The 23,539-nt window shown below is 39.3% G+C and overlaps 2 protein-coding genes across 4 annotated transcripts; one reads left to right on the top strand and one right to left on the bottom strand.

Moving 5' to 3' along the window:
* The first annotated feature begins 4,859 nt into the window (after positions 1 to 4,859).
* On the top strand, positions 4,860 to 7,296 carry LOC116208297 (trihelix transcription factor ASIL1-like). Of its 3 annotated transcripts, XR_004157031.1 has the most exons (4): positions 4,860 to 6,190; positions 6,500 to 6,594; positions 6,755 to 6,832; positions 7,249 to 7,296. XR_004157031.1 is itself a non-coding variant. In XM_031541657.1 (2 exons), the coding sequence occupies exon 1, from the start codon at positions 5,152 to 5,154 to the stop codon at positions 6,187 to 6,189; it is 1,038 nt and encodes a 345-aa protein (XP_031397517.1). In that variant the 5' UTR covers positions 4,861 to 5,151; the 3' UTR covers position 6,190; positions 6,500 to 6,969. The 3 variants fall into 3 exon arrangements, 1 of the variants encoding a protein (XP_031397517.1); XR_004157030.1 differs by having other exon boundaries at positions 4,861 to 6,190; positions 6,500 to 6,832; XM_031541657.1 differs by lacking the exon at positions 7,249 to 7,296 and having other exon boundaries at positions 4,861 to 6,190; positions 6,500 to 6,969.
* On the bottom strand, positions 7,060 to 8,781 carry LOC116208296 (ankyrin repeat-containing protein BDA1-like). The gene is made up of 2 exons (XM_031541656.1): positions 8,103 to 8,781; positions 7,060 to 8,010 (listed from the first exon to the last, which is right to left on the bottom strand). Exons 1-2 carry the CDS (start codon positions 8,673 to 8,675, stop codon positions 7,231 to 7,233), a joined length of 1,353 nt encoding a protein of 450 aa, XP_031397516.1. The 5' UTR covers positions 8,676 to 8,781; the 3' UTR covers positions 7,060 to 7,230.
* Positions 8,782 to 23,539: the final 14,758 nt, after the last annotated feature.

Genomic DNA, 23,539 nt, shown 5'->3' with positions numbered 1-23,539 from the left:
GCTGGATTTTAATTGCAATTTATTGTCTGTGGCTCAATTATTTCGGGAACTTAATTGTAGTGTACACTACATCTCTAGACTATGTTTAATTCAGGACCACACCTCGAGGAGTACGATTGGAGTAGGTGAACTTCACAGGGGGGTCTGGCTTTTATGACGAGTGTCTTCATCGTTCCAGAGAGCACGGGCAATGAAAGCAGATACTTAAGACATTTGGCACAAGCGACTGGGACACCCTTCATATCGGGTTCAGTTTGAAAACAATTTCATTTCCATGCATCGTTCAGATAATAATGCGCCTTGTGACGTATGTTGTCGTGCTAAACAGACACGCTCCATTTTTCAAATAAGTTCAAATAAAGCTTCTTTTCCATTCCAATTGATTCATTTTGTAGGGACCTTACAAGATTTCGTCCATTACTGGTGCTCGTTATTTCCTGTCTATTGTGGATGATTTTAGCCGTGGTGTGTGGGTTTACCTTCTACGAGACAAGTCGGAGGCACATGGTTTCTTGATCAATTTATGCAAGTTGGTTAAGAATCAATTTGATCGAACGGTGAAAACAGTGCGAAGTGACAATGGATCAGAATTTATGAGCCGAGTTGTTCAAGATTATTTTTTCGACAATGGGATCATCCATCAAACTTCATGCATAGACACGCTCCAACAGAACGGGCTGGTTGAACGTAAGCATCGTTACATTCTTAATGTAGCTCGAGCTTTAATGTTTCAGGCCTCTCTTCCTATTAATTTCTAGGGGGAGTGTATTTCTGCTGCGGCATATCTCATTAATCTCACACCTTCGAGCATCTTATCAAGCAAGACACCATTTGGGCTACTTTTTCGTAAGAAACCGGATTATCAGCATATTCGTATTTTTGGTTGTCTCTGCTATGCACATAATAGCCCGCGTTTCAAGGATAAGTTTGGGCCATGATCAAGAAAGTGCATTTTTATTGGATATCCTTTTGGGAAGAAAGGTTGGCGGGTTTATGATTTGGAGAATCGTGAGGTTTTCATTTCTCGGGATGTATGCTTCTATAAGATTGAATTTCCGTTCAGCAAAGACACACCCACAGACTCATTTAATATCGGTCTTCATTTCTTGGATACTTCGGGCGCAGCAATTCAGGGGGAGCAATTTGGCCCGTTCGACTCGAATCTGGTCTAATTACCTTTAGCTGAGCCCAGCCGGCCTCATTCACTCGCTCCGCCCGATTCTTTGGTTACTCTACCCGGCCCGGCATTAACTGGACTTGTTCCGGCCCAGCCTGCTTCCTCTTCTGATGAACCCGCTCTACATCCTTCTTCAGATCCAGCTAAATCTCTGCCCAACCCGACACCTGCTACGGAACCGAATATTTCTTCTGAGCAACCAGCGAACATCATCGCATGTTCTAAGCCTTTACGGAATATTCGTACACTGAATTGGCTCAATGATTTTGTCTCTCACACTGCTCGTTGTTTGGACTACCCCCCCTCTCAATCACCCACTCCATCACACTCTCCAGGTATGTCTCATCCTCTTGAGCACTATCTTACCTATTCGGATATCGATGCGACCCCAGTGTCGTTTCTTGCCGCCATTGATTCCGACACAGAGCCGAGGACTTACTCTGAAGCCAATAAAGATCCACGATGGCGTCTTGCTATGGCAGAAGAAATTCGTGCTCTTGAGGATAACGACACTTGGGCTATATAGTCTCTCCCACCTGGGAAGAAACTCATTGGCTATAAATAGGTTTTCAAGATTAAAAGAAGAGTGGATGGTACTGTAGAGCGTTATAAAGCTCGACTCGTAGCGAAAGGATTTACCCATATTAAAGGGGTTGATTTTCATGAGACTTTTGCTCCAGTAGCCAAACTAGTCACGGTACGTTGTTTATTGACCGTTGTTGTTGCTAAGGGATGGGAAATGCATCAACTTGATGTCAACAATGCCTTTCTCCATGGAGACTTGGATGAAGAAGTTTATATGTCCCTTCCTCCCGGTTTTCGCTCGGGAACCACTGGTCAGGTTTGCCGGTTGCGAAAATCTTTATATGGCCTTCGTCGAGCCTCCCGCAAGTGGTACTCTAAGTTTGCCATGACTCTCATTCACTATGGCTTTCAGCAATCCGAGCGGATCATTCTCTATTCACCTTTTCTCATGGTGGTATCTTTCTTGCTATGCTTGTTTATGTGGATGATATGATTATCACGACTAATGACTCCGTTTCATGTGCTCATTTTAAGAGTTATCTTCATCAGTGCTTCCGTATTAAAGATCTTGGCCCATTATCATATTTCCTTGGGATAGGGGTTCTTCGAAGTAATTCAGGCCTTTTTCTAAATCAACGGAAGTATACTCTGGATATTCTTACAGAGGCTGGTATGTTGGGGTCTCGACCTGTTTATTTTCCTATGGAGCAACAACATCGATTATCTCAGGACAGTGGCGACCCAATTCCTGATCCAAGACAATACCGCCGTCTCGTGGGTCGTCTCCTGTATCTTACCATCACCAGGTCGGAACTCAATTACCCTGTCCATATCTTATCACAGTTTCTATAGGATCCTCGTCAGGGCCACTGGGACGCTGTCATACGAGTGCTTCAATATCTCAAGTAATCTCCAGGACAAGGGATATTCCTCCGCCCAACTTCTCTGTCTTTAACGGCGTATTGTGATGCAAATTGGGATAATTGTCCTATGACTAGACGGTCATTGACTGGATATTTCATTACTTTAGGTGGTAGTCCAATCTCTTGGAAAACCAAGAAGGAAACGACAGTTTCCAAATCTTCCGCTGAAGCTGAATACCGGGCCATGGCAACAACCATTAGTGAACTCTTATGGCTCCGTTCTCTCCTTCGATCTCTCGATATTTATCATGCGGGTCCCATGCGCTTGTTCTGTGATAATCAAGCGGCTCTTCACATTGTCTCCAATCCGGTTTTCCATGAGCGCACCGAACATATTGAAATAGATTGCCATTTCGTTAGGCAACATCTACGCTCTGGAGCCGTCGAAACTTCCCATGTGTCTACGCGTTTTCAGTTGACAGACATATTTACTAAGGCACTTGGACGTGACAAATCCCATTTTCTCTTCAGCAAGTTGGGAATTCGGGATCCTCATTCTCCAACTTGAGGAGAGTATTATGGAAAGATTTTCTTCATAATGTATTTATGCACATATCATTGTATACTATACTAGGATAGTCTATTTTTAGTTGTAGACATTGTTTTCTTTTTATAGACTAAGACCGGTCTGTATACATACCAATGTCGATGAATGAGAAAGCAAGCTTTTCTGTCCAATCTTGATTCTTGACAGAAACACCATATATGAGAAGGCCACGAATCGACTTCCTATCAAAGAAAAAGAAGTTTGGGAGCTTCTGGTGGGGTTAGAGCTGGATTTTCATAGTCTGAAAAGTTCATATCTTTATCTTACCAAACATCTTGATGATTTGAGAGCTATTCTTGGTTGTCCCTAAGGAGATGGTGATGCAAATGGTATTTGGATGTTGAGTTCAATTATGGGTTCGTATTTCCTTGGATTGTAGTCTTTGTGATGGAGCTAGCTACTCGAAAGTAGTAAAAACTTTTTACAGTGAAGTATTTGGTCATTGAGGTTGATTGTGGTTTTATTTTATACTTGAGAGGTAATTTTGTGTGATGGAGACAACTATTCGGAAGAAGTACGAACTTTCTATAGTTGGTATTTTCACTTTGAATATTATTGAACTGTTCGGAAGAGGAATAAACTTTTGAGTTACAGAGCCATGAGAAATTATCCATATCATTGTTTCGTTTAAGTATTATATATATTATATATTTTTTGTATTTGTAATGGTAAATATAGATATACTCAAGTGGGCAATTTGGAAGACGTAAGGTATAATTTTTTTATTATCATACAAAAGATAAGTTTTCTAAATCAATTAATATATCCATTCATAATAAAAAATAATAATTTATGTGTTTATTATAATCAAATTGATATCTCCTCTTAAAAAAGGAAAATATTATTTTTATTGTAATGATATAAATAAGATTTTCCCTTTTTTTGCTGGAGAGGAAATATCAATTTTGCTTTTAAAAGAATTAGAAAAAAAAAACATCGGATTGTCATTGTTTATGTAAACTAACAATGAATAATAATATAACTTGAAATATTAATAAAGGGTAAAATTGACCAATAATTTCGTTCCCTCTCCTTTCCCCTGCAACAAACTCCCAAACAAGAGAGACACTTTCCCTCTTATTCCTCTCTCTCCTCTCTCTCCTCTCTCTTCGTATCCTTTCCTCCCCTCTCCTCTCCTGTCCCTCCGCTATAAACTCCCAAACACAGTGTTAGCCAATCAATTAATATAATTATATATCTCACTAAATTATGTTTCACTTTTAATACTATAAATGATCTATATCATATCATTATTAATTATAACTTATAACATATGCATATAAATATTGCATTATTCAATATTTATTTATGCAAGAACCCGCACAATGCGTAAATACCATCGTATGCATAAGTATCATCGTATAGTTAAATATTGCAATGCAGCAGAAAAAGAAAAATATTGCAAATTTTTTTGCCGAAACTGGATCTGTAAATTTGATACGGCAGCTGGCCGGGGCCAGATTATCACCAGGGGCAAGTGGGGTTGCTGCCAGCTAAATTCTAATGAGACCTCGGAGGGTCAATTTGATTTAATTGAGATAATTCCGGCAGTTGACTTTAGGGACTAAAATCATCACATAGAACCTATATGGGGTGAAACTGGAAAGTAAGTAAAGTTTAGGGGCACTCTGTTCTATTTCCAGTGATGTGGACCCCACCCCGCTTGTTGTAATGGGGTAGTCGACAGTGCGCACGCCGTCGGACTCGGCGCACGTTAGACCCCACCAAGCTCCCCTCCCCGGTCCACCCTGCCCGGCCGCTTGGCCTGACCTTCCCCAAGTTTAGATCTCAAAATTCGCCGCTCGCTCCTCCTTTCCTTCTCCTCCGCCTCCCACCACCTCCGATCTCCGCTTCTACTTCTCTCTCCTCAACTGCCCGTCCCCTCGCCTGCCCGAAATTTTCCCACCCGTCACGTATCCTTCTCTTCTGATTTCTTACGCCGTAGTAATCCTCCGCTCGCCGCTCTGACACGGCCCTCGATGGCCACGGCCGCCTCGTCTCCTCCCAGATCAACCACGGCCCCCCCGCCCGACATAGATTGTGATCCGTCCCCGCCTTCAGCCGCGCCCGAGATCCAGTCCCTCCCACAACCGCCGGCCTCCACTCCCGCCTCCGAAAACCCTCGCCGGCCGCCGCCGCCCTGCTGGTCCCCCGATGAGACGGTGGCGCTAATAGACATCTACCGCCAGAAATGGCACTCCCTCGGCCGCGCCTCCCTCAAGCCCGACCACTGGCAGGAGGTCGCCGACGCCGTGGCTTCCCGCTGCCCCGTGTCTTCCCCTCCCAAGACGGCCACCCAGTGCCGCCACAAGATGGAGAAGCTCCGCAAGCGGTACAGGGCCGAGATCCGCCGAGCCGAGGCGATGCCCGTAGGCCGCTTCACCTCCAACTGGGTCCACTTCAAGCTTATGGAAGCAATGGACAGGAGCCGTTCCGGAAGCGATGACGAAGACAACGACGAGGACGACGAAGGCGAGGACATGGATTTCTACGAGCCTCGTAAGCGAAAGAAGGTTCGAGCTGACACTCGGAGCAGTGGCCGCCATGGTTATTACCCGAATGGGATTGGAGCCGAAACTGCTAGCCGAAGCAAGAACATTGGTGGGTTCAGGATTAAGATCCCAACGATAGGGCAGCAGAAGCTCAAATCATGCTCCGCCGGGAATTCCTTAAAACCAAACTACGATGAAGGTGAGACGGGGATGAAGAGCCGACTGAGGAAGCAGCCGAGGCAAAGCTCGGACCCGCTGGAAGAGGTTGTGAGTGCGGTGAAGGTGTTCAGGCAAGGGTTTGAGAGGATGGAGAAGATGAAGATAGAGATGGCGAAGGAGATCGGGGCGATGCAGAGGGAGATGGAGATGAAGCGGACTGCCATGATCTTGGAGTCGCAGCAGTTCATCGTGCAGACCTTGGCAAAAGCAATATCCGAGAAGAAGGTGGAGAAGCAGAGCAAGAACAACGAGAAGGAGAATGAGGAGGCGGTCGAAAGAATCCCGACTCCCGAAGCCGAGGCTTAAAGTAAGTCGTCATGGGATTGCAAATATCATTCGATTTAGTTCGAAACTCGATGCTTGACCTTGTTTTGTGCAGTTGAGATTAAGATGCTTGGGTTAAATGTAGTTTACTGTGATTATTAGTATGATAGATGAATGAATCTGTAGCTTCTTGGTGTCTATAGTCGAAACTCGGTCGAAGATGATAAATAATATGCTATGTGAATTCTATGTATTGAAGGACTGAGAGAAATGAAGCAACAGAATCATCTAACGTGTGTGTACAATTCGAAATCGTTTTACAATGTCAAACATGGCTATGATCATGTTTCAGGTTATAAACACCTCAGTTCGTCGGGCACAAAAACCGTTCTGCGATTCTTTCTCCTCCTGCATCATGCTGGAGGCCTGTAGCCCGAAACGACAGTGGTAAGAACTTGCGGTTGTCTAGCTGGGATTGTAAAGCCGGGCGAATGCCATTCTCTAGTTTGGATGGGTTTTTTGGCACGTTTTGCAATTTCTATTCCATCCTGATTCCGCCCAAGGCTCGGCAAATTTAGCCCTCCGAACGACTCCAATTTTCATGCAGCAACCACTGGAATCCTAAAGCCCACCGTGCCACCACCGCCATCCAGGGGACCGCTCTCCCTGAGCTGCGTAAGGCCCGGTGAGCTCCTTCTAAATCGCCCAAAGACTCGAGAAGAAAATTTCGCTTGCCTTGCGTATCATTTGAAAGAAAATGTTACAATTGCCTTTCTGAAAAACATATATGATTCTTAACTTAACTAGTACACGTTTGTATTTTGTACGTAGCACTAGAATACTTAACAAATGAGCGCAGTGTGCAAAATATTATATCGAGAATATCGAACGAGTTTGTTCGTAGCACTAGAATACTTAACAAATGTGCGCAGTATGCACAATTAAATATCGAGAATATCGAACGAGTGGATGAAATTAAGGATTACAACAAAACGAACATTCGATGTAGATTTAATTAGATAATTCAGGATAAAGTTATCTGCCTGAGTTTCTACTCAAACCAATGGTGAAATAGCAACTCACTCATCTCCTGGCACGCAGAGTAATGATCCCCATTAGAACAGGCAAAGCGGCAGAGAGCGCGACGAAGAAACAATTGAAGAAAGAGTTGGGAGTCATGGCGCCCATTGAAGTGTCATAAGTGATTACCAAGGCCCAGAGTGCAGTCATCAGCTCCGTGTGCAGCGGAAACCCCATGGTGAGACATATGATCATCTGGATCGACGCGAAGAACCCGAGCGAGTTGAAGAGCAGGAAGGTGATGTACGAGCCCGGATTAAGGTTTCCCAGGACTGCCTTCCCGGCCTTGTGTGTTTTTGGAGCAATCCCGTTCAATGTGGAGCTATTGTCAGCTGTCCCGCTTAGAGAATCCGAGTCGTCCTGCCAGAGGCCGCCGGGAGGCTGAAGCACTGCCTGGTAGGTGGCTGTCGTGATGAGGGTGGCGACCACCAAAAGGGTGCTCCGGGCATCGTTAGCGGAATCCCGGCCTTTCTTGAACCGGAGGTAATCAAGCCACTGGTTCTTTTCATAATTGACTCTGAAGATCCGTCCCCACCTACTGCATCTAGCCTGCTGGCGGTTGTCCAATCCATCCGCAGCGGCGCAGTGGTCATCCTGTGATTCACTGACCACTCGAATGCTTGGGGCATCTGCCCCAGTAAGAATATGCCGGATTTCTCTGTCACCGGATTCGCTAGGAACAATGGATAGAATGTCGAGAGGTGTAAGACCTCTTTGATTCACTGCGTTCACGTCCACCCGATCCTTATGTACAATCTTCCCATTAAGCAGGAGATCGACCACCTGTTCGAAGATCCCTTATGAAAATTACGACATATTCCAAAAAGATCTCAAGCAATCATTTGGCATCGTATATCATTCTACCTCGTACTGACCTCGTATTGTTTTGTACCGACAGCAAGGTGCAGAATGGTATCCCCTTGGGAGTCCTTGCAATTGAGAAGACTCTCTTTGTTCGTTTTCTTCAGCTGATCCACCAACACCGTCAAAGCTTCAAACTGACTGTTTTTCACGGCGAGGTGGAGCGCGGTCTCCCCTCGAGCTGTGACTTCCTCGATCGAGCTCCCACATGCCGAGAGCAGTTCTTTCATGACTTGGACTCTCCCTTTGATAGCCGAATAATGCAAGGGAATCCTTCTCTCCCTCCCCTTCAGGAGGCACAGTTGAGGGCCCAACTTCAGCAGCTCCCTCACAATCTCAAGGCTCCCTTTTGCGGAGGCTATGTGCAATGGGGCGAGGCCGTCCGGGTTCATCTCTTCGGCGAAAGCGGGCCTAAGTTTCAAGAGTTCGCAGGCAAAATCGAGGTGACCCGCCACCACAGAAACATGTAACGGGGTCTCTCCGCCTTGTAGAGCCGCAGCTTCGAGAATGAGGGGGACGTCGCGGCACAAGGAGTGCAAGTAGTTGACATCTCCTGTGCGAGCAGCTTCAAACAATCGTGCATCCATCGGTGTCTTTGCAATGCGAATGATCTTGCTCGGGTGTCACCACTTGCCTGGGATAAGAAGCGAAGTGGCATGGCATATATCTTATCTTAATAAAACTTTTTGGACAACTGTCAAGCGCATTTTTTTTTTCTGTTGGCCATTTTTTTTTTTGCTTTGTTCTTTTTTTTTTGGGTAGAATTTTTTTTTTGGTTGTAAATTTTTGCTTTGTGCTTTTACGTGTGCCTATATATATAATTTTTGCCTTTTCTTGTATGTGTGCCTAATACATACATTTATCTGAATTGCATGTCTTTCTTTTTTCTTTTGTTTATTTAAATAAGATTGCATATTTTTTCATTATTGCAACCTCTTTAATAGTCCTTTTACTTTGAAAATTTCCTATGGATTTTCAGTATTTCATTTGTGTCACTTTAATCTTTATTTTATAAATGTTTATTTATGAAATCCTCTAATCAAATTGTGATTTTGGTTCCCAAAATTAAAGTAAAAAAGATTCCTTTTGTATGAAACTAAAAGTTTTAGCTTTAAATGGAGGAATTTATTGAAAATATAATTTGTTATTGAGTTCTTCTCTCTAGATGTATCAAAATCCATCCATCCAAATAGTGAGCAGACCAACGAAATAAAGATATATTAATATAAAAACACTAATATAATTCTATCAATTTGGAAAAATCAATGTGATAAAGAAATATGATACAATTGAAAAACTAAATACATATTTTTTTTTTCAGTGAACAAGGAATCGAAACCTAAAATTGAATATATATTATTTCAGCTATTTATTTTTCGGTTCTTTATTGAAGTGATAATGATTATATTGTAACAATAGATTTAAAGGTGAAATTAATATCTTGATACATTTCCTATCGATTAAAAATGACTTGATTTTAAACTTACTTCTTATTTTTAGATATAAAAAATTTAATACTATTGTTTTACTTCTAATAATAACAGTTATTTTAAAGAAAACTAATTTTTTTACTTTTGCATCTTTCGAGAGAAAATTTTAGTACTATTTCTTAAGTTTGGAGCAAGGCGAGAGGGTACCATATCATCATATATGAATATCATACTATAATAAATAAAATAAAAATTTATGAATTCTAAGAATAAAATTATAATTACGAAGTATTTTCTTTATGATCTAATGTTAATTTTGTTATTTTTTTAATTATTAATTTTAACTTTTGTCATTCATAATGACTTTTAATTTATGATTTGACGTATTATTAGGCTAATGTGCAATGGGATAAATTATATTGTGTTTTTATTTTAAAATTTTTTCAGTCACTTTAATATCTAAATTGCACCAATTAACTCATATTTATTACATATAATTAAATAACATAAACATAAATAATTGCATCGAGAAAATCACTTTTTCGTTCTCGCACGAAAACGCAAGCCATGACTTAGTCTATATGACATGTCTATACACGCGCAGACACGAGCAAACAGGAGACAAATCAAACATAAAAATTGTCTACTGGATAGATTGGATTCTACCCGAGCTCCAGTTGCATTTAGTTGCAGCTGACAAACGGGAAGAGGGGTTTGACAGTTCTACAGCTTTGAAATATCAAGAAACTTGTCAATTCTGACAGCTCGTTGTGCGGCCCATCTAAATTCTGAAAACACCGTAATAAATTGTATCGTATATAAATTTAAAAGGAGAAGGACCTTTGCAATAATTTATTAATGCAAAGATTGCAAGGAAGAAAATCACGAGTTAAGGGATTGCGTAAGAAGGCTACGTGAAAGTCTCCCGTTGAGCAAATCGGCCAATTTTCCTAACAAAAGCCTATATTATTAAGATGAGGACTTAATCAACTCGATGAGAACTTTGGTTTGGTCAAAACGCACGGCAAGCCACTCTTGGTGCACGTGTGCTGCAACATGGGCTCAGCATTTTGACGGGCTCAAAAACCATTAAGTGTTACACATCTTCGCATGTGAATGAAGAAATTTGCAGTTCCATTTTTGTCATAGGAAATTTCTTATAACTCTTTATTTACACTCTTTTTCCGTATTTTTTCAGAAGTATGAGTTTGAGGCCTAACTTGGATTGACATCAAGTGTGAGGCCCGAGGATAGAATATTGGGCCATGTATTTTTGTGAAGCCCATAAACCGGAAGAATACCGATATGGATATGCATGAGGACTTATGTAATTTGGCCAAGGAAGGAAAGCATACATGGCTCCATACATGAGGAGAATGACAGCTGCATGAGGGAAGGTTTGACTGGATTATATAGAATTCAAGATCAAGAGATTCAGTGGAATACTTGATACGGTTGTTTATTATGTTAGGCTTTCATATTTTGTGAGGATCCGAGGTTGGAACTCCCGGTCCTAACAGAACCCTCGAACTCGAAACTCCTGATTCCGCGACACCATGTGCCTTAATAAACTAGGTGTATCCTTACCCCTAGATCTGGATAACTCACCGGCCCTCGACTTCCGGGTCGTAAATAGGTAGTGATAATTCTTTCTCATGCATGTCCATCACGTGTCCCCCAAGAAGGTAGACGCTTTCAAACCATGCCATCAATGCGCACGCATGCGGGCCTCAAGGAGACAAAATATGAATTCACACACATGCACTATTAAGTCTTTTTGGTTCATTAAAACACACCAATCAGTAAATAAAGAAAAACGTTTCACAACCATTTAATTGGCCAATTCAGTAGGCATTGAATAGGTACCATTTACCAATTTTCATGTGTCTTCATTGCAATGCAATAAAATTCAATTTAATAGGACACATATATTAATTATATATAAGAGTTTTAGATTATTTGGCTGCTAACATTATGTAGTTTACTACCTTACTCATTAAAATGTCAATGTGTCAAGAGTTTAATTTGTAATTCATTTGTAAATTTTAAAAATTATATATTATTTTTTTAATTTATTTGTAAATTTTTAAGAAATTATATATTATTTTTAAATAAAGCAGCTATTTTTTTATACTTACACATTAAAATGTCAATGTGTCAAGAGTTTAATTTGTAATTCATTTGTAAATTTTTAATGTATTAATACATCCATGTGTCAAAAGAATAGTTTTCCACAATTATACATAATCTTTTTAAAATAATATTTTAGTAATTTATTTGTAATTTATTGATATGCCTTTGTAATTTATTAATGTATCAATCGTTTAATGTGTAATTTATTAATATACCAATGTGTCGAAAATATGAGAAGTCACGGATGCCATGCAGCTAATACATGGCAGAACCTGGTGGAGTGATGTGTTAAGCATATGAGAGCATCGAGTGCCAGGTGTCAAACATAAGAGAAGGCTTGAATGCCATATGGCAGAATTTTACGAAGTGTTCCGGCCATTATATATTATATATTGATTTGATTCTTAAAAAAATAAATGCATCGGAATATGTCTCTTCAATTTGAGATTTTTATACTTTATTTTAAACCACCATCATTTAGATCATATTTATATTTTAGTCGAGACATGTATTTAATTTATATTCAGATTGAAAGTCAGGTGGTACGCCGAACGTATTTAGTTAGTACCAATTATACATCCATTTGATTTAGATTAATATTCGAAAATTTTTGCTCAATATATATCTCATAAATCGATTACAAGTGAAGGTAGACATTTATAAAATTAAGTCGGGGTTGAAATGGAATCTAACCCTTTATTATCCTCAGAGAATAGGGGTAAATTAAGGAGAATCATTAATTTAGAAATACATGTGCATGATTGTACTATTTATAAAAATGATTATATAATATTAAGATTCATATTCACTGATCTTATATCGTTTTAGTTTTCAAAAATTATTTTATGAAATTATATCAATGCAGTTACTTAACTTTACCCCATTGCTTCATATTTTCACACTTTCTTTTTTCAAAGTTTGCTCATATAAATCTTAAAAATTATAATTGATTTTTGAGTTAAAAAGTTAAGTTTCTAATTTGGAATATATATTTGCATAAGCGAGCAGAGAAATTGTTCAAATTTAATTCAACTTATTTTATTAATATTGAGTCAATATCAACTCATATCATTAAAATTTAATTTGACTATCTAAATTCGTACTCTTGCCAAGCCCAAGTAGTGAAGAAACTAAAGAGGGAAAAAAAAAAGAAAAAGAAAAAAAGAGTGAGAGTTAAAGGGGGCTCAAACCTGGGTTCTTTGGGCAAAGCAATTTTCATACCGACTCAACCAATTTGTTTCTTGTGTTTACTTCTTTCATGCTTTTTTTTAAAATGATAATAATAATAGGAGTGGACACGAGGCGACAAATGCGACGCAAGACCCCGTTTTATATGTTCACTAGCGCTCCAAGCCCGCGCTACGGCGTGTTGGGAAAAATTTTCATTATTGTTTGTCTATCATAATAGCATGCGTAATAATAATTTAATATTAATATTATTAAAGTAATGATAAAAAATTATTTGTTGTTTGAAAATTATACACTTTTGATGATAGTAAATACTCATGATTTTCAATAAATATAGTGATAATTAATATTTCATACGGTGTAAAATCTAACATTACTTCCCGCTAATGGTAATTTAAATTATCAATAGTTCTAATTAGAAAATGATGACCAAAATAAAAAAGGTCTTAGGTGGTTCATTACTTTTGATTGGACGAACGTGGGGATTTTATATTCATAGAAAGTATTTCGTTATCACAGCTATTGTCAATAGTCATGCGAGAATTTATCTTAATTAACAGCATGGTATAATCATGCGATCATTGAAAAACTGAGGACCTTTTTTACCAATATGGTTCGATTTTAGTTTGATTTTATGCAATATGACTCTTTTTCTTTAGACACGGTCTTGAGTGCAAGTTTTGTAATTAGCGAAAATTCACGATTGGAAGATCTTCATCCTTTAGTGAGTTGACCTTGATTGAACTTAAATAAGTCTGACCAATTGAATTTGCTAGATAGTAGGTGGCGTACATAAAAAAAAAAGTATATCTGTCAGCACCCCATTTTGGCTCACCAGTTCAGGCGATGCCTATCAATAACAATCCAGACTATGACTTAAGCATCGATACAGAAGAAAGCTCGACAGAGCATGCAAATTGCTATTCACTCTCAAGTCAATAGATAGGCAGATGATTCAAGCACATGACAGAAGAACATACAGAATCATCCAGCAATATACAGAGCAAACAGGGAGTCCATATAGCATCCAAACCGATGTTTTTAGATTACAACACGTACAATGCTATTTTCCACTAGCTCGCTCAACCATCGGAAGATAGTCAATATTGGACTCCAAAAATCCCTCGCGGTACCAAACATATGAAAAGAGTCTTCAAACACATTTCGCAGATTATCTGCTCTATACAGAGTAATTTTCTGTATACAGACAACTTTTCAATGGGAGTCCAAAAACACCGGTTCACCAGAGAAAAGTTAATGCCCGATGTTAGATGCAGTCACATCCAACAATTATACAGAGCATGAACATTGCTTTAGATTGTTCTTCGGAAGTCACGCAGACACCTTGAACGACTTTCGAGCAGTAGAATAAGCATACCCCTCAACGGAAAACCATTTCCGGAGACAGAACATCGGTAATCTAAGTTAGCCATGCATTGCCCAAAAAACTACAGCGGACAGACCAATTGGGCAAATCAGACTGTAATATCCTTTTCAGTTTCCCAAGTGACCTCCGAATGGTAGAAAAGACTGTTTTCAAAGGAAATTCATAACCGAAGGTCCTTTTTACGGAAATTTGATACCAGATGATTGGTTAATCCAATGCTGTTTATCCCAAGGCTTGATGTGAAATCCTCAGACGGAATCTCACAACCCATCTAGGCCCTCAGAACAATGCTTTTAGGGTCTCATAAATACTTTTTCAATCCTTCGGAGTCTGTTCTCAATAAACAGAGATCGCAGCAATCTCTAGATCATTCAAGCAACTAAGAAGGCATTCTGAGAAATCCGGCTTAGGACTCCTAGGACGTCTCCGGGTTCATATTTGTAATACCGGCTTAAGGGTCAATTATTCAGTCTGATTGACAATGCACGTCAAAACGACCAATTCGAAATGCAGACACGAGATACACATTCAGAAACGGCTAACTTTGCTCTGATCGCCCGAAACGAGCAAAACCGGCTTCTGAGAACCAAAAATGACACGAACATTGTTTTGGGCAAAATGGATGATTTTGGGCTCTTTGAACCGTTTTCGCACACACAATGACAATTCGACATTCGTTTGAGCCACGAACCTCTAACGCGCGATCAATCGAGACCCGAACTTTGTCCTTAACTTCCTTCAATGACCGTGGAGCCCACGGCTCTTCCATGACCAGCCGTGAATTACCAATGCCGCCCCTCCTCCTTTGGCATTTTCTCCATGCCAACTTGCCTTATTATTCCATGGAAATATCAAGCCCACAATTCACTTCAACTCCACCTTCATCAATGCATTTGGCTCTTCTTCATCAATGCATTTGAAGAAGTCTTCATGCTAATCTTCATTAAGGCCACCGAATTTTTGTTAATCACGTCTCTAATTGCACTTGTCGTCACTTAATTGCACTTAAGCCTAGCCTATATATACTTTCAATGTCATTAACTTAATGGCAACTCACTTCATGCCATCTGTCCAGCTTTCCCACTCTTGAAATGCTCTCAAGAACCTAACCAAAAACGCAGCTCAGCTCAGCTCCAGCAAAACCAAGCAAGAACATCATAGACTTAAGTTGGAATCATGCTATTTACCATCCCGGCTTAAATTCAAATTTCACCAAACTTCATATCCCATATATTTTCGACTCCCTTTATTAATTTCCAAGCTTAGATTTTAAGTTTGAAACTTTCAACCCATCGGAACAAGCAACCACAGAACCGAACCAGAAAATTGCTATTCTCAGGTCAAAATATCTAACCCGGGTTTCAAGCCTTTCTGGACCAGTTTGAGTTGTCAAAACCCATCAAACACCTCCCCACACAACTCTAGAGTGTCAAGGAGTCGAAAAATCCAAGAAAAACCCGTCGGTTTTAACCCAGCACGAAGAAATAGCCCGACTGCCCAGTAGAGTCGAATTTCCTGACTGTTCTTGCTGTTGTAGATCGGGTCAATCTGAGACTCTTTTCGCAAAACGACCACTGCAACCACCTCCGAGGGTCAGTTAGGAGTCGGGAGCCATTGGCTTTGCCTCCAAATTCCATAAGGAGACACCGTGGTAACGTCCACCCGAAAACTGCCCAGTCGGGTCTGTTTTCCAAATGTACTATGTTTTCCGTGATCTTTGCAGGGTTATACGGGTCAACTCGATAGGTCTGGAACTAAACGATCACACTAGCCACCTATGGGGGTTAGTTAGGAGTTAGAAGCCACTGGCCTTGCCTCAAAATTCCATCATGAGACACCGTGGTGACGTCCGACCTGAAAACTGCCCAGTCCAGTCTGTTTTCCAAACATACTCTGTTTTCCGTGATTGTTGCAGGTATATAAGGGTCAACCCGACAGGTTTGGAACCAAACGACTACCACAGCCACCTCGGGGGGTCAACTATGAGTCAGAAGCCACTGGCTTTACCTCAAAATTCCATTGGGAGACACCGTGATGACGTTCGACCCGAAAACTGCCTAGTTGGGTCTATTTTCCAGACGTACTCTATTTTTCGTGATCTTTGCAGGGCTATACGGGTCAACCCGATAGGTCTAGAACCAATCGACCACCACAGCAACCTCCGGGGGTCTCTTAGGAGTCGGGAACCATTGACCTTGCATCAAAATTCCATCGAGAGCCACCGTGATGACCTCCGACCCGAAAACTGTCCAGTTGGGTCGAGACAACTTCCAGCCGGGTCTGTTATTGCCATTCGGATCTGTTCAAGCCAAAACAGCCCAAAACCAACCCACCAAACCCGAATGACCAAAGCGGCTCACGGGTTTCCTTAGAGGAAAGGTAACCATGACCCCTTGGTTGGTTTTTCGGGTCTTGACCGATTTCCTTGCCCCGATATAAATTGTTTTCGAATCTTTTTGTTTTCCCGCATCCATGGAGCCGGTATTGTTTTATCGATTCCATAAATAACGTGTTTGTGCATGTTTGTATGCTTAAATTTGTTTTCCAAACTCATGACGATACAGGCTTTGTTAAATACATGTCATTTATCGTGTTTAACATTTGAGCATACGAGAAATAGTCGAAATAGATATCCTCTGTTTCGCCCAAGAAAGATTGAATTATCAAAAATTTGGAGCGTGAAGTGCAATTAGATCTATTTTGAGGGGTATTAAAATGAATATTATCAATTAAAATAATTTATGGTTAGCTTTGTTGGACCAATAAAATGAAGTATCCAGGCTCCGTTTAGAAAAAACCCAATTGGTAATATATTTATGATTATTAATACTTATATCATAGATCATAAAAGATTTTTTTGTTATTGAATCGGGTTATAGAGAATGCTTGAAACCCGAAACGGGTCAAGGAAACCCATGGTTATTCCCAAGAGGAAAGAGCTGAGAGTTCTTTGACCTTATTCGGGTCAAGAACGATCTTTTTACCTCGATAAAATTCAGTTCTCAGATTTTATGCAAATTGCAATTTTAATATTATCAGAAATACCGCATGCTAACAACTTTAAAACATTGTTTTTTAAAATAAAAATGCATGGATTCATATATCGATGACTACTTCGGGGCCATTTGGGTTCCGAGGGTATTTTGGTCATTTTGACCAAATTATCCTTGACCTTCCTAGACCCGCCTTGATCGCGGTATCATTAATTGTTTTCATTAAATTAAGATTTTCGGGTGCTCAGACTTCATTTAGTGGATCAATTTATGATTTGTCTGATTGTTTGTATCCCGCACGTTTACTGCATTCAGCATTTAATTTTAAGCTGTAAATTCACAAACGGGTTAATCGAGACACTCACATAATTAAACCCACTTGGCACTAATAAGTTTGCATGAATTGGTAATTAATTGATAACTCGCGTCGATGAGTTGTCAAATGATGTTAATGCCATTTTCAAAACTTGTCTATTTCAAAACCCGAAATGGGCAGTTCGATGTAGCACGGACATCTAGAAAGGACTTTTGTGTCTCAACTTTAGTTTTTACCTGATTCTAAGTAACTCAAGTCAGGATACAAAAGATCTTTTTAGATCACTTCCAGTTAGATCGACCGGTTCTTTGGCTTTTTCGGGGTTCTCGCACAACTCTGGACGATTCAGGGAATTGGTCGACACCGGCTACAGGCCGAGGTGGTCCGCACTGTGATGTTTCCCTTTTTTGAAAACAATTTTCAAATAAAGCGCAAAATCGTCTTTTTACAATTCAGCGACACCCCTAGAGTTAGTTTGACAGAAACACTACAGTATTAGGTAAGAATATGCTATCTGTTCAGGTGCAGGTTCATCTGCAAAGCCTTTTCTTATCTATTGATGAGTTTTTGTCATATTATTGTAAACTCGGGTAACTAGAACGGTTATCTCTGTCACAAAACATGCAAAATGTTGATTAACCTCTCACTCGACCTAACAAAACACTAGATAATGGTTAGGGGAACTCTGGGTTCCAAATCTTGAGTCAAAACACGAGTTTGGCTAATTTAGTGATGATTCAGTGTCACAATACAAAATAATTTCTAAAAGCAATACACACACAAAGGACTTGACTACATATACCTTGTCTGTCAGGTCCTTGAAATAAAGTTGAATGCAAAATGCTTTGCACACGTTTGCTTGTTTAACATATGACATTTGCTTGCAAAAACACTTCTCGGTTAATAATTCGTTAATCCACGTAAACTCGGCAATAACAAACACATTGTCTGTAATCCGCATGTTGTTTGTTACTTTTCTGCTATTGGTTGTCCATGCGAGTCGAGCCCGACCCATAGGACGCATTACACTTAGGGTTCAACGTCTTAACCATCAGTCACGGGGTCCAACGCCCCATTCATTGAGAGCGCATATTGAATTTCAGTTTTCAGTTTTTCCCTGAACTCACGGTGAGTCGGAGCGGAATAATAACCGAACGCGAATCGATTGAGATTCAGTCATTTGCTATTTGTAATTTATTGTTTTTGAGAGCATTGTAAGGATTTTATTTTGTACATTCATTCTGTAAGAATCCCAATCGGTGAGCGAACGGTCCGAGAGTCGAATTAATCGAATCGGTCCAATGCTTGCCTAGACAAGAATAATCCCAAGATCTCAAGGTTTCGGTTCACGCAAGAATTCAAACATCATAGTTTGATGAACTGTAACGCAAGATAGTGAACCGATTCCCGACACACGGGGTCTACTTCTCTCTCGGCTTCTCAACCGGCATTGTTTAGTTCACCGAATTTTCGGTGTCAAAACGTGTACGCCGAGCGCAGCCTAATTCACGCGGTAAATAAAACTTGTAAGCCTAGCAAACTAGAGTACCGAAAGGGCGTACGGGATATAGGCCCGCACATAACGTGAACCCCCCCGAACTCGGACGTTCCGATTCCTCACAGATCAATGCCTTAGCAAAACTAGGTGTTTCATACCCTTAGACCCGGGTAACTTACCAGCCTCAACTTTTGGGTCATAAAATGGTAAGTGGCGACTCCTTCTCACGAGTGTCCGTCACGCGTCCGCGGCAATGTGGACACTCCAAAGTCGCGTGATCCAAAAGCGCGCATGTGAGCTCCGACGCGAGTCCACATTCGGGTCCATACAACATCAAAACAAAAAGGTTTTTATATTGAAATTAGATAAAAGATTTGGGAAATATCATAAAATAAAAATAATTAAGGTTAGATTAATAAGGCCTATTGAACTTCAGGATAATAGACGATGTACACCAATTAAAAGTTTTGTGTCTACAAAAAGAATACTCTTTATAGGGCCACATTCACGATATGTACGTGGCCAAACTCTTATACCATTATTATTTAAAAAAATGTGTAAAAACCTAAAAATTTAATTTTTTTTAAAAAGGGCATGTAATAGTATAAAAAAAAGTACGCTTCTCTCCCTACCATGCATATGGAGCCGTTTTAATCTTTTACTATAATATAATATAATAAATAAATAAATATAAATATAGATATTAATATTCATCAATTTAAGAAATTAAATAATAATTTATACTTATATAAACTTAAAATTAATTTGAAAAATAGCTAATCTTATAAAAGTTTAATTAAGTAAAAATATCATCCAAGTGATTGGGTCATTTTATGTAAAAGTGTTCAAATTTATAAAATTTATAAATGGAATATCGGTTATAATAAAGGTGCATAAGCAAGTTTGAATGTACTGCGTAACTTTTTATATACTAATATAAATTATTAATTCAAACCAATTATTGTTTTCATATTTAAACTTTTATAATAAAATTTGTTTTATAAAATCCGTGAACGCACGGTCCAACAAATTAATATATATAGTAAAATTGACTCAACTTTGCATTAAATAGAGTCATGGTTAGTAGGATTGAAATGGTTAATTTATAATTATATAAGAATGAAATATTTAATTGAATATTATTATATAACTTATATTGAAAAACAATTAACTGATCATATATAGGACTAACCATAAACTATTGGCATGTGAAAGAAATTAAAATATATAAAATTGGGTATATAAATGTTTAAATCGAATATATAAGAGAAATTAAAAAAATACTAAATAAGTGTGTTAGTCCAACTTCATTGAAGGTTATTGATTATTGTGTGAAATTTTTAAACAACTTTTCGATTATTTTATCATTCTTAAGAAGCAAATTACTTTAAATATATATAATTATTATATAAATGAAATAAATTTATGAAAAGATGAAACCGCATGTAATACAAAAATAGAATACTAAAAAAATAATCAGTTTTTCATAGAGCTAAAATTGACTCGTTTATTAATAAATGATTAGTTATTAGTGAGCAAAATTTAAAAAAGTTTAAGAGTTGATTCAATCATGTGAATTTCATGCATTTAATTAGATGTTGATCTAATTTCTATTGTAAGATTAAAATTGTTATTATTATTTATGAACTTCTGTTAATTTAAAAAAAATTAAATAAGGATGTCTCAAAAATTGTTTATTTAAAAGATGGGTAATGAATTAAATATATATGAACTGATCATAAGGATGTCATCTACAATAAATCTATTTAACATACTTACTATTAAGGGTTAAAATTGCACAGGTGGTGTCAGCACTCCATTTTGGTCCATCAGTTCAGGCAATACCACTCAACAGCGATCCAGGCTATGACTTGAGCATCGATACAGAAGAAGACTCAACAGAATAGCAAATTGCTATTCATTCTCAAGTCAACAGAGATAGACAGATGATTCAAGCACATGACAAAAGAACATACATAATCATCTAATAGCATACGGAGCAAATATAGAGCCTTAACAGCATCCAAACCTGCATTTCCAAAGTTCACATTAACAGTGCTATTTTTCGATAGTTCGCTCGATCATCGGAAGATAGCCAATATTGGACTTCAAAAATCCTCATCAGTGTCAAACAGATGAAAAGTGTCTTCAAAAACATTTCACAAATCATTTGCTCTATACATAACAACTTTTTGTATACAGACAACTTTTCAGTGGAAGTCCAAAAATGTCGGTTTCCCAGAGAAAAGTTAATTCCAAATTTCAGATTCGGCCATGCCCCACAAGCATACAGAGCATGAACAATGCTTCATATTGTCTCTTGGAAGCCACACAGACACTTCAAATGACTTCCGAGTGACAAAACAAGCGCACTCCTCTTCGGAAATGCATAATCGGATACTGGTCTGACGGAATTACGGCAAACGAAGTTCGTACTGCATTACCATGGAAACTCCAGCGGACATTCGCAATTGGACAAAACAGACAGCAAAACCCTTTTCGGTTTCCCGAGTAACCTCCGAAGAGCAGAAAAGGTCGGTTTTTACGGAAATGCATATCCGAAGGTCCTTTTTACGGAAACTTAACGCTGGGTGCCTATCCTACACGGTGCTAGCCTTCCCAGGGCTCAACGTGGAATCGCCGGAATGAATCACACAACTCATCTAGACCTTCCGAACATTGCTTTAAAGGTCTCAGATACACTTTTTAAGTCCTTAGAGATCCAATATCAACAAACCGAGATCACAGTGATTTCCGGAGAGCCCAAGCAACTCAGGAAGCGTTCTGAGAAATCCGACTTCGGACTCTTAGGACGTCTCCGGCTTCACATTGATAATACCGGCTTAAGGGTCAATTATCTAGTCTGATTGACAATGGACATGAAAATGACCAACGAGGATTACAAACACGAGATGTGCATTCAGAAATGGCTAACTTTGCTCTGATCGCCTGAAATGGGCAAAACCGACTTCCGAGCCCAAAAAACCACCCGAACATTCATTTGGGCAAAATGAATGATTTTGGGCTTGTTTGAATTGTTTTCGCGTGCACATTGACAATTCAACGTTCGTTTGAGCCACGAACCTCAAACATGCGATCAATCGAGATCCGACCTTTGTCCCAAACTTCCCTCAACGCCCGTGGGACCCACGGCTTGCCCTAGGGCAGCCGTAACTGATGCGGACCTCATGAAGGATTGTGAAACTCGACGACCAACTTGAATCGATTCTCAGATCGCCAAACACAGATTTAGATAAAGAGGATTATTGACCCGTTGTTTATAGAGAAACAAGAACCAACAATATCAAGACAAGGATTATTGACCCGTTGTTTATGAAGAAACAAGAACCAATAATATCAAAGTATACCGAACAATCACAGGCTGTCACACTTGTTCGTTCGAAGGAGTTCAATGAAGAACAATGGAGAAAATCTCACCAAAATACCATAATAGTCTACCTATGATCAGCCACTCAGCCTCCTTTATATAAGCCTAGGAGAAACTGGAAACTAATAAACTAGGCAACTGGAATAACCTTAGTTTCCAAAAGTCAGAAATAACAAAGGAAACTAAATAAAGGCTATCTAGAATAGTTGGCAGTCTTTTATTCCATATTCAGCATCTCATGGCAAGTCAGTTGAATAAAGGCCTTTGGAGACCCAATTGAATTAGACTCCTCTTGGCCCAAAAAGCCTATCAGCAAGCTCTCCATAGTTTGTTGGATTTGTTTGGCCTTCGCCCGTGTAATTGGCCCACTCGGAACATGCAAGCCTCCAAGATCTTGTGCTTCAGCTCCCTCTTCACGAGTCCAACTTCCAAGCACGTGTGCATCAGCCTCATTGTCATGCCCACGATCCTCATCATTCCCCCGCTCTTCAAAAGGATTCGTCCTCAAATCGAGACCTACATCAATCAGAGAAAGATAAGAAACATTAAAAGTTGGGCTAACATTATACTCACCTGGTAAATCTATTTTATAAGCATTATCATTTATCTTGGCTACGACTTGGAATGGTCCAATTCCTCGTGGACTCAATTTGGATTTTTGTTGGTTTGGAAATCTTTCCTTCCGCATATGAACCCACACCCAATCTCCTGATTCAAAAGTCACTTTCTTTCGTCCCTTGTTGGCACGTTCAACATATTGTTTATTCTTCTTCAAGATATGTTGCATCGCTTCTTCGTGAATCTTTTCTACCATATCTGCCTTTTTCTTTCCGTCAAGACTGGAAATCTCACTCATAGGCAAAGGGATTAGATTCAAAGGTATTAATAGATTAAAACCATACACAATCTGAAATGGTGAGAAGTTAGTAGAAGAATGTACTATACGATTATAAGCAAACTCAATAAACGGTATGCAATCTTCTCAAGACTTCAAATTCCTTTTTATGACTGTATGAAGAAGAGTGGACAATGTCCTATTAACCACCTCGGTTTGCCCATCCGTTTGGGGATGACTAGTAGTTGAAAACAACAATTTAGTTCCTAACTCTCCCTACAAG

This window comes from Punica granatum, chromosome 5 (assembly GCF_007655135.1).
Source record: "Punica granatum isolate Tunisia-2019 chromosome 5, ASM765513v2, whole genome shotgun sequence".
In the NCBI taxonomy this organism is placed as follows: Eukaryota; Viridiplantae; Streptophyta; class Magnoliopsida; order Myrtales; family Lythraceae; genus Punica; species Punica granatum.
The sequence above is the reverse complement of the archived record's forward strand: the minus strand, read 5'-3'. Positions and strand labels throughout refer to the sequence as shown.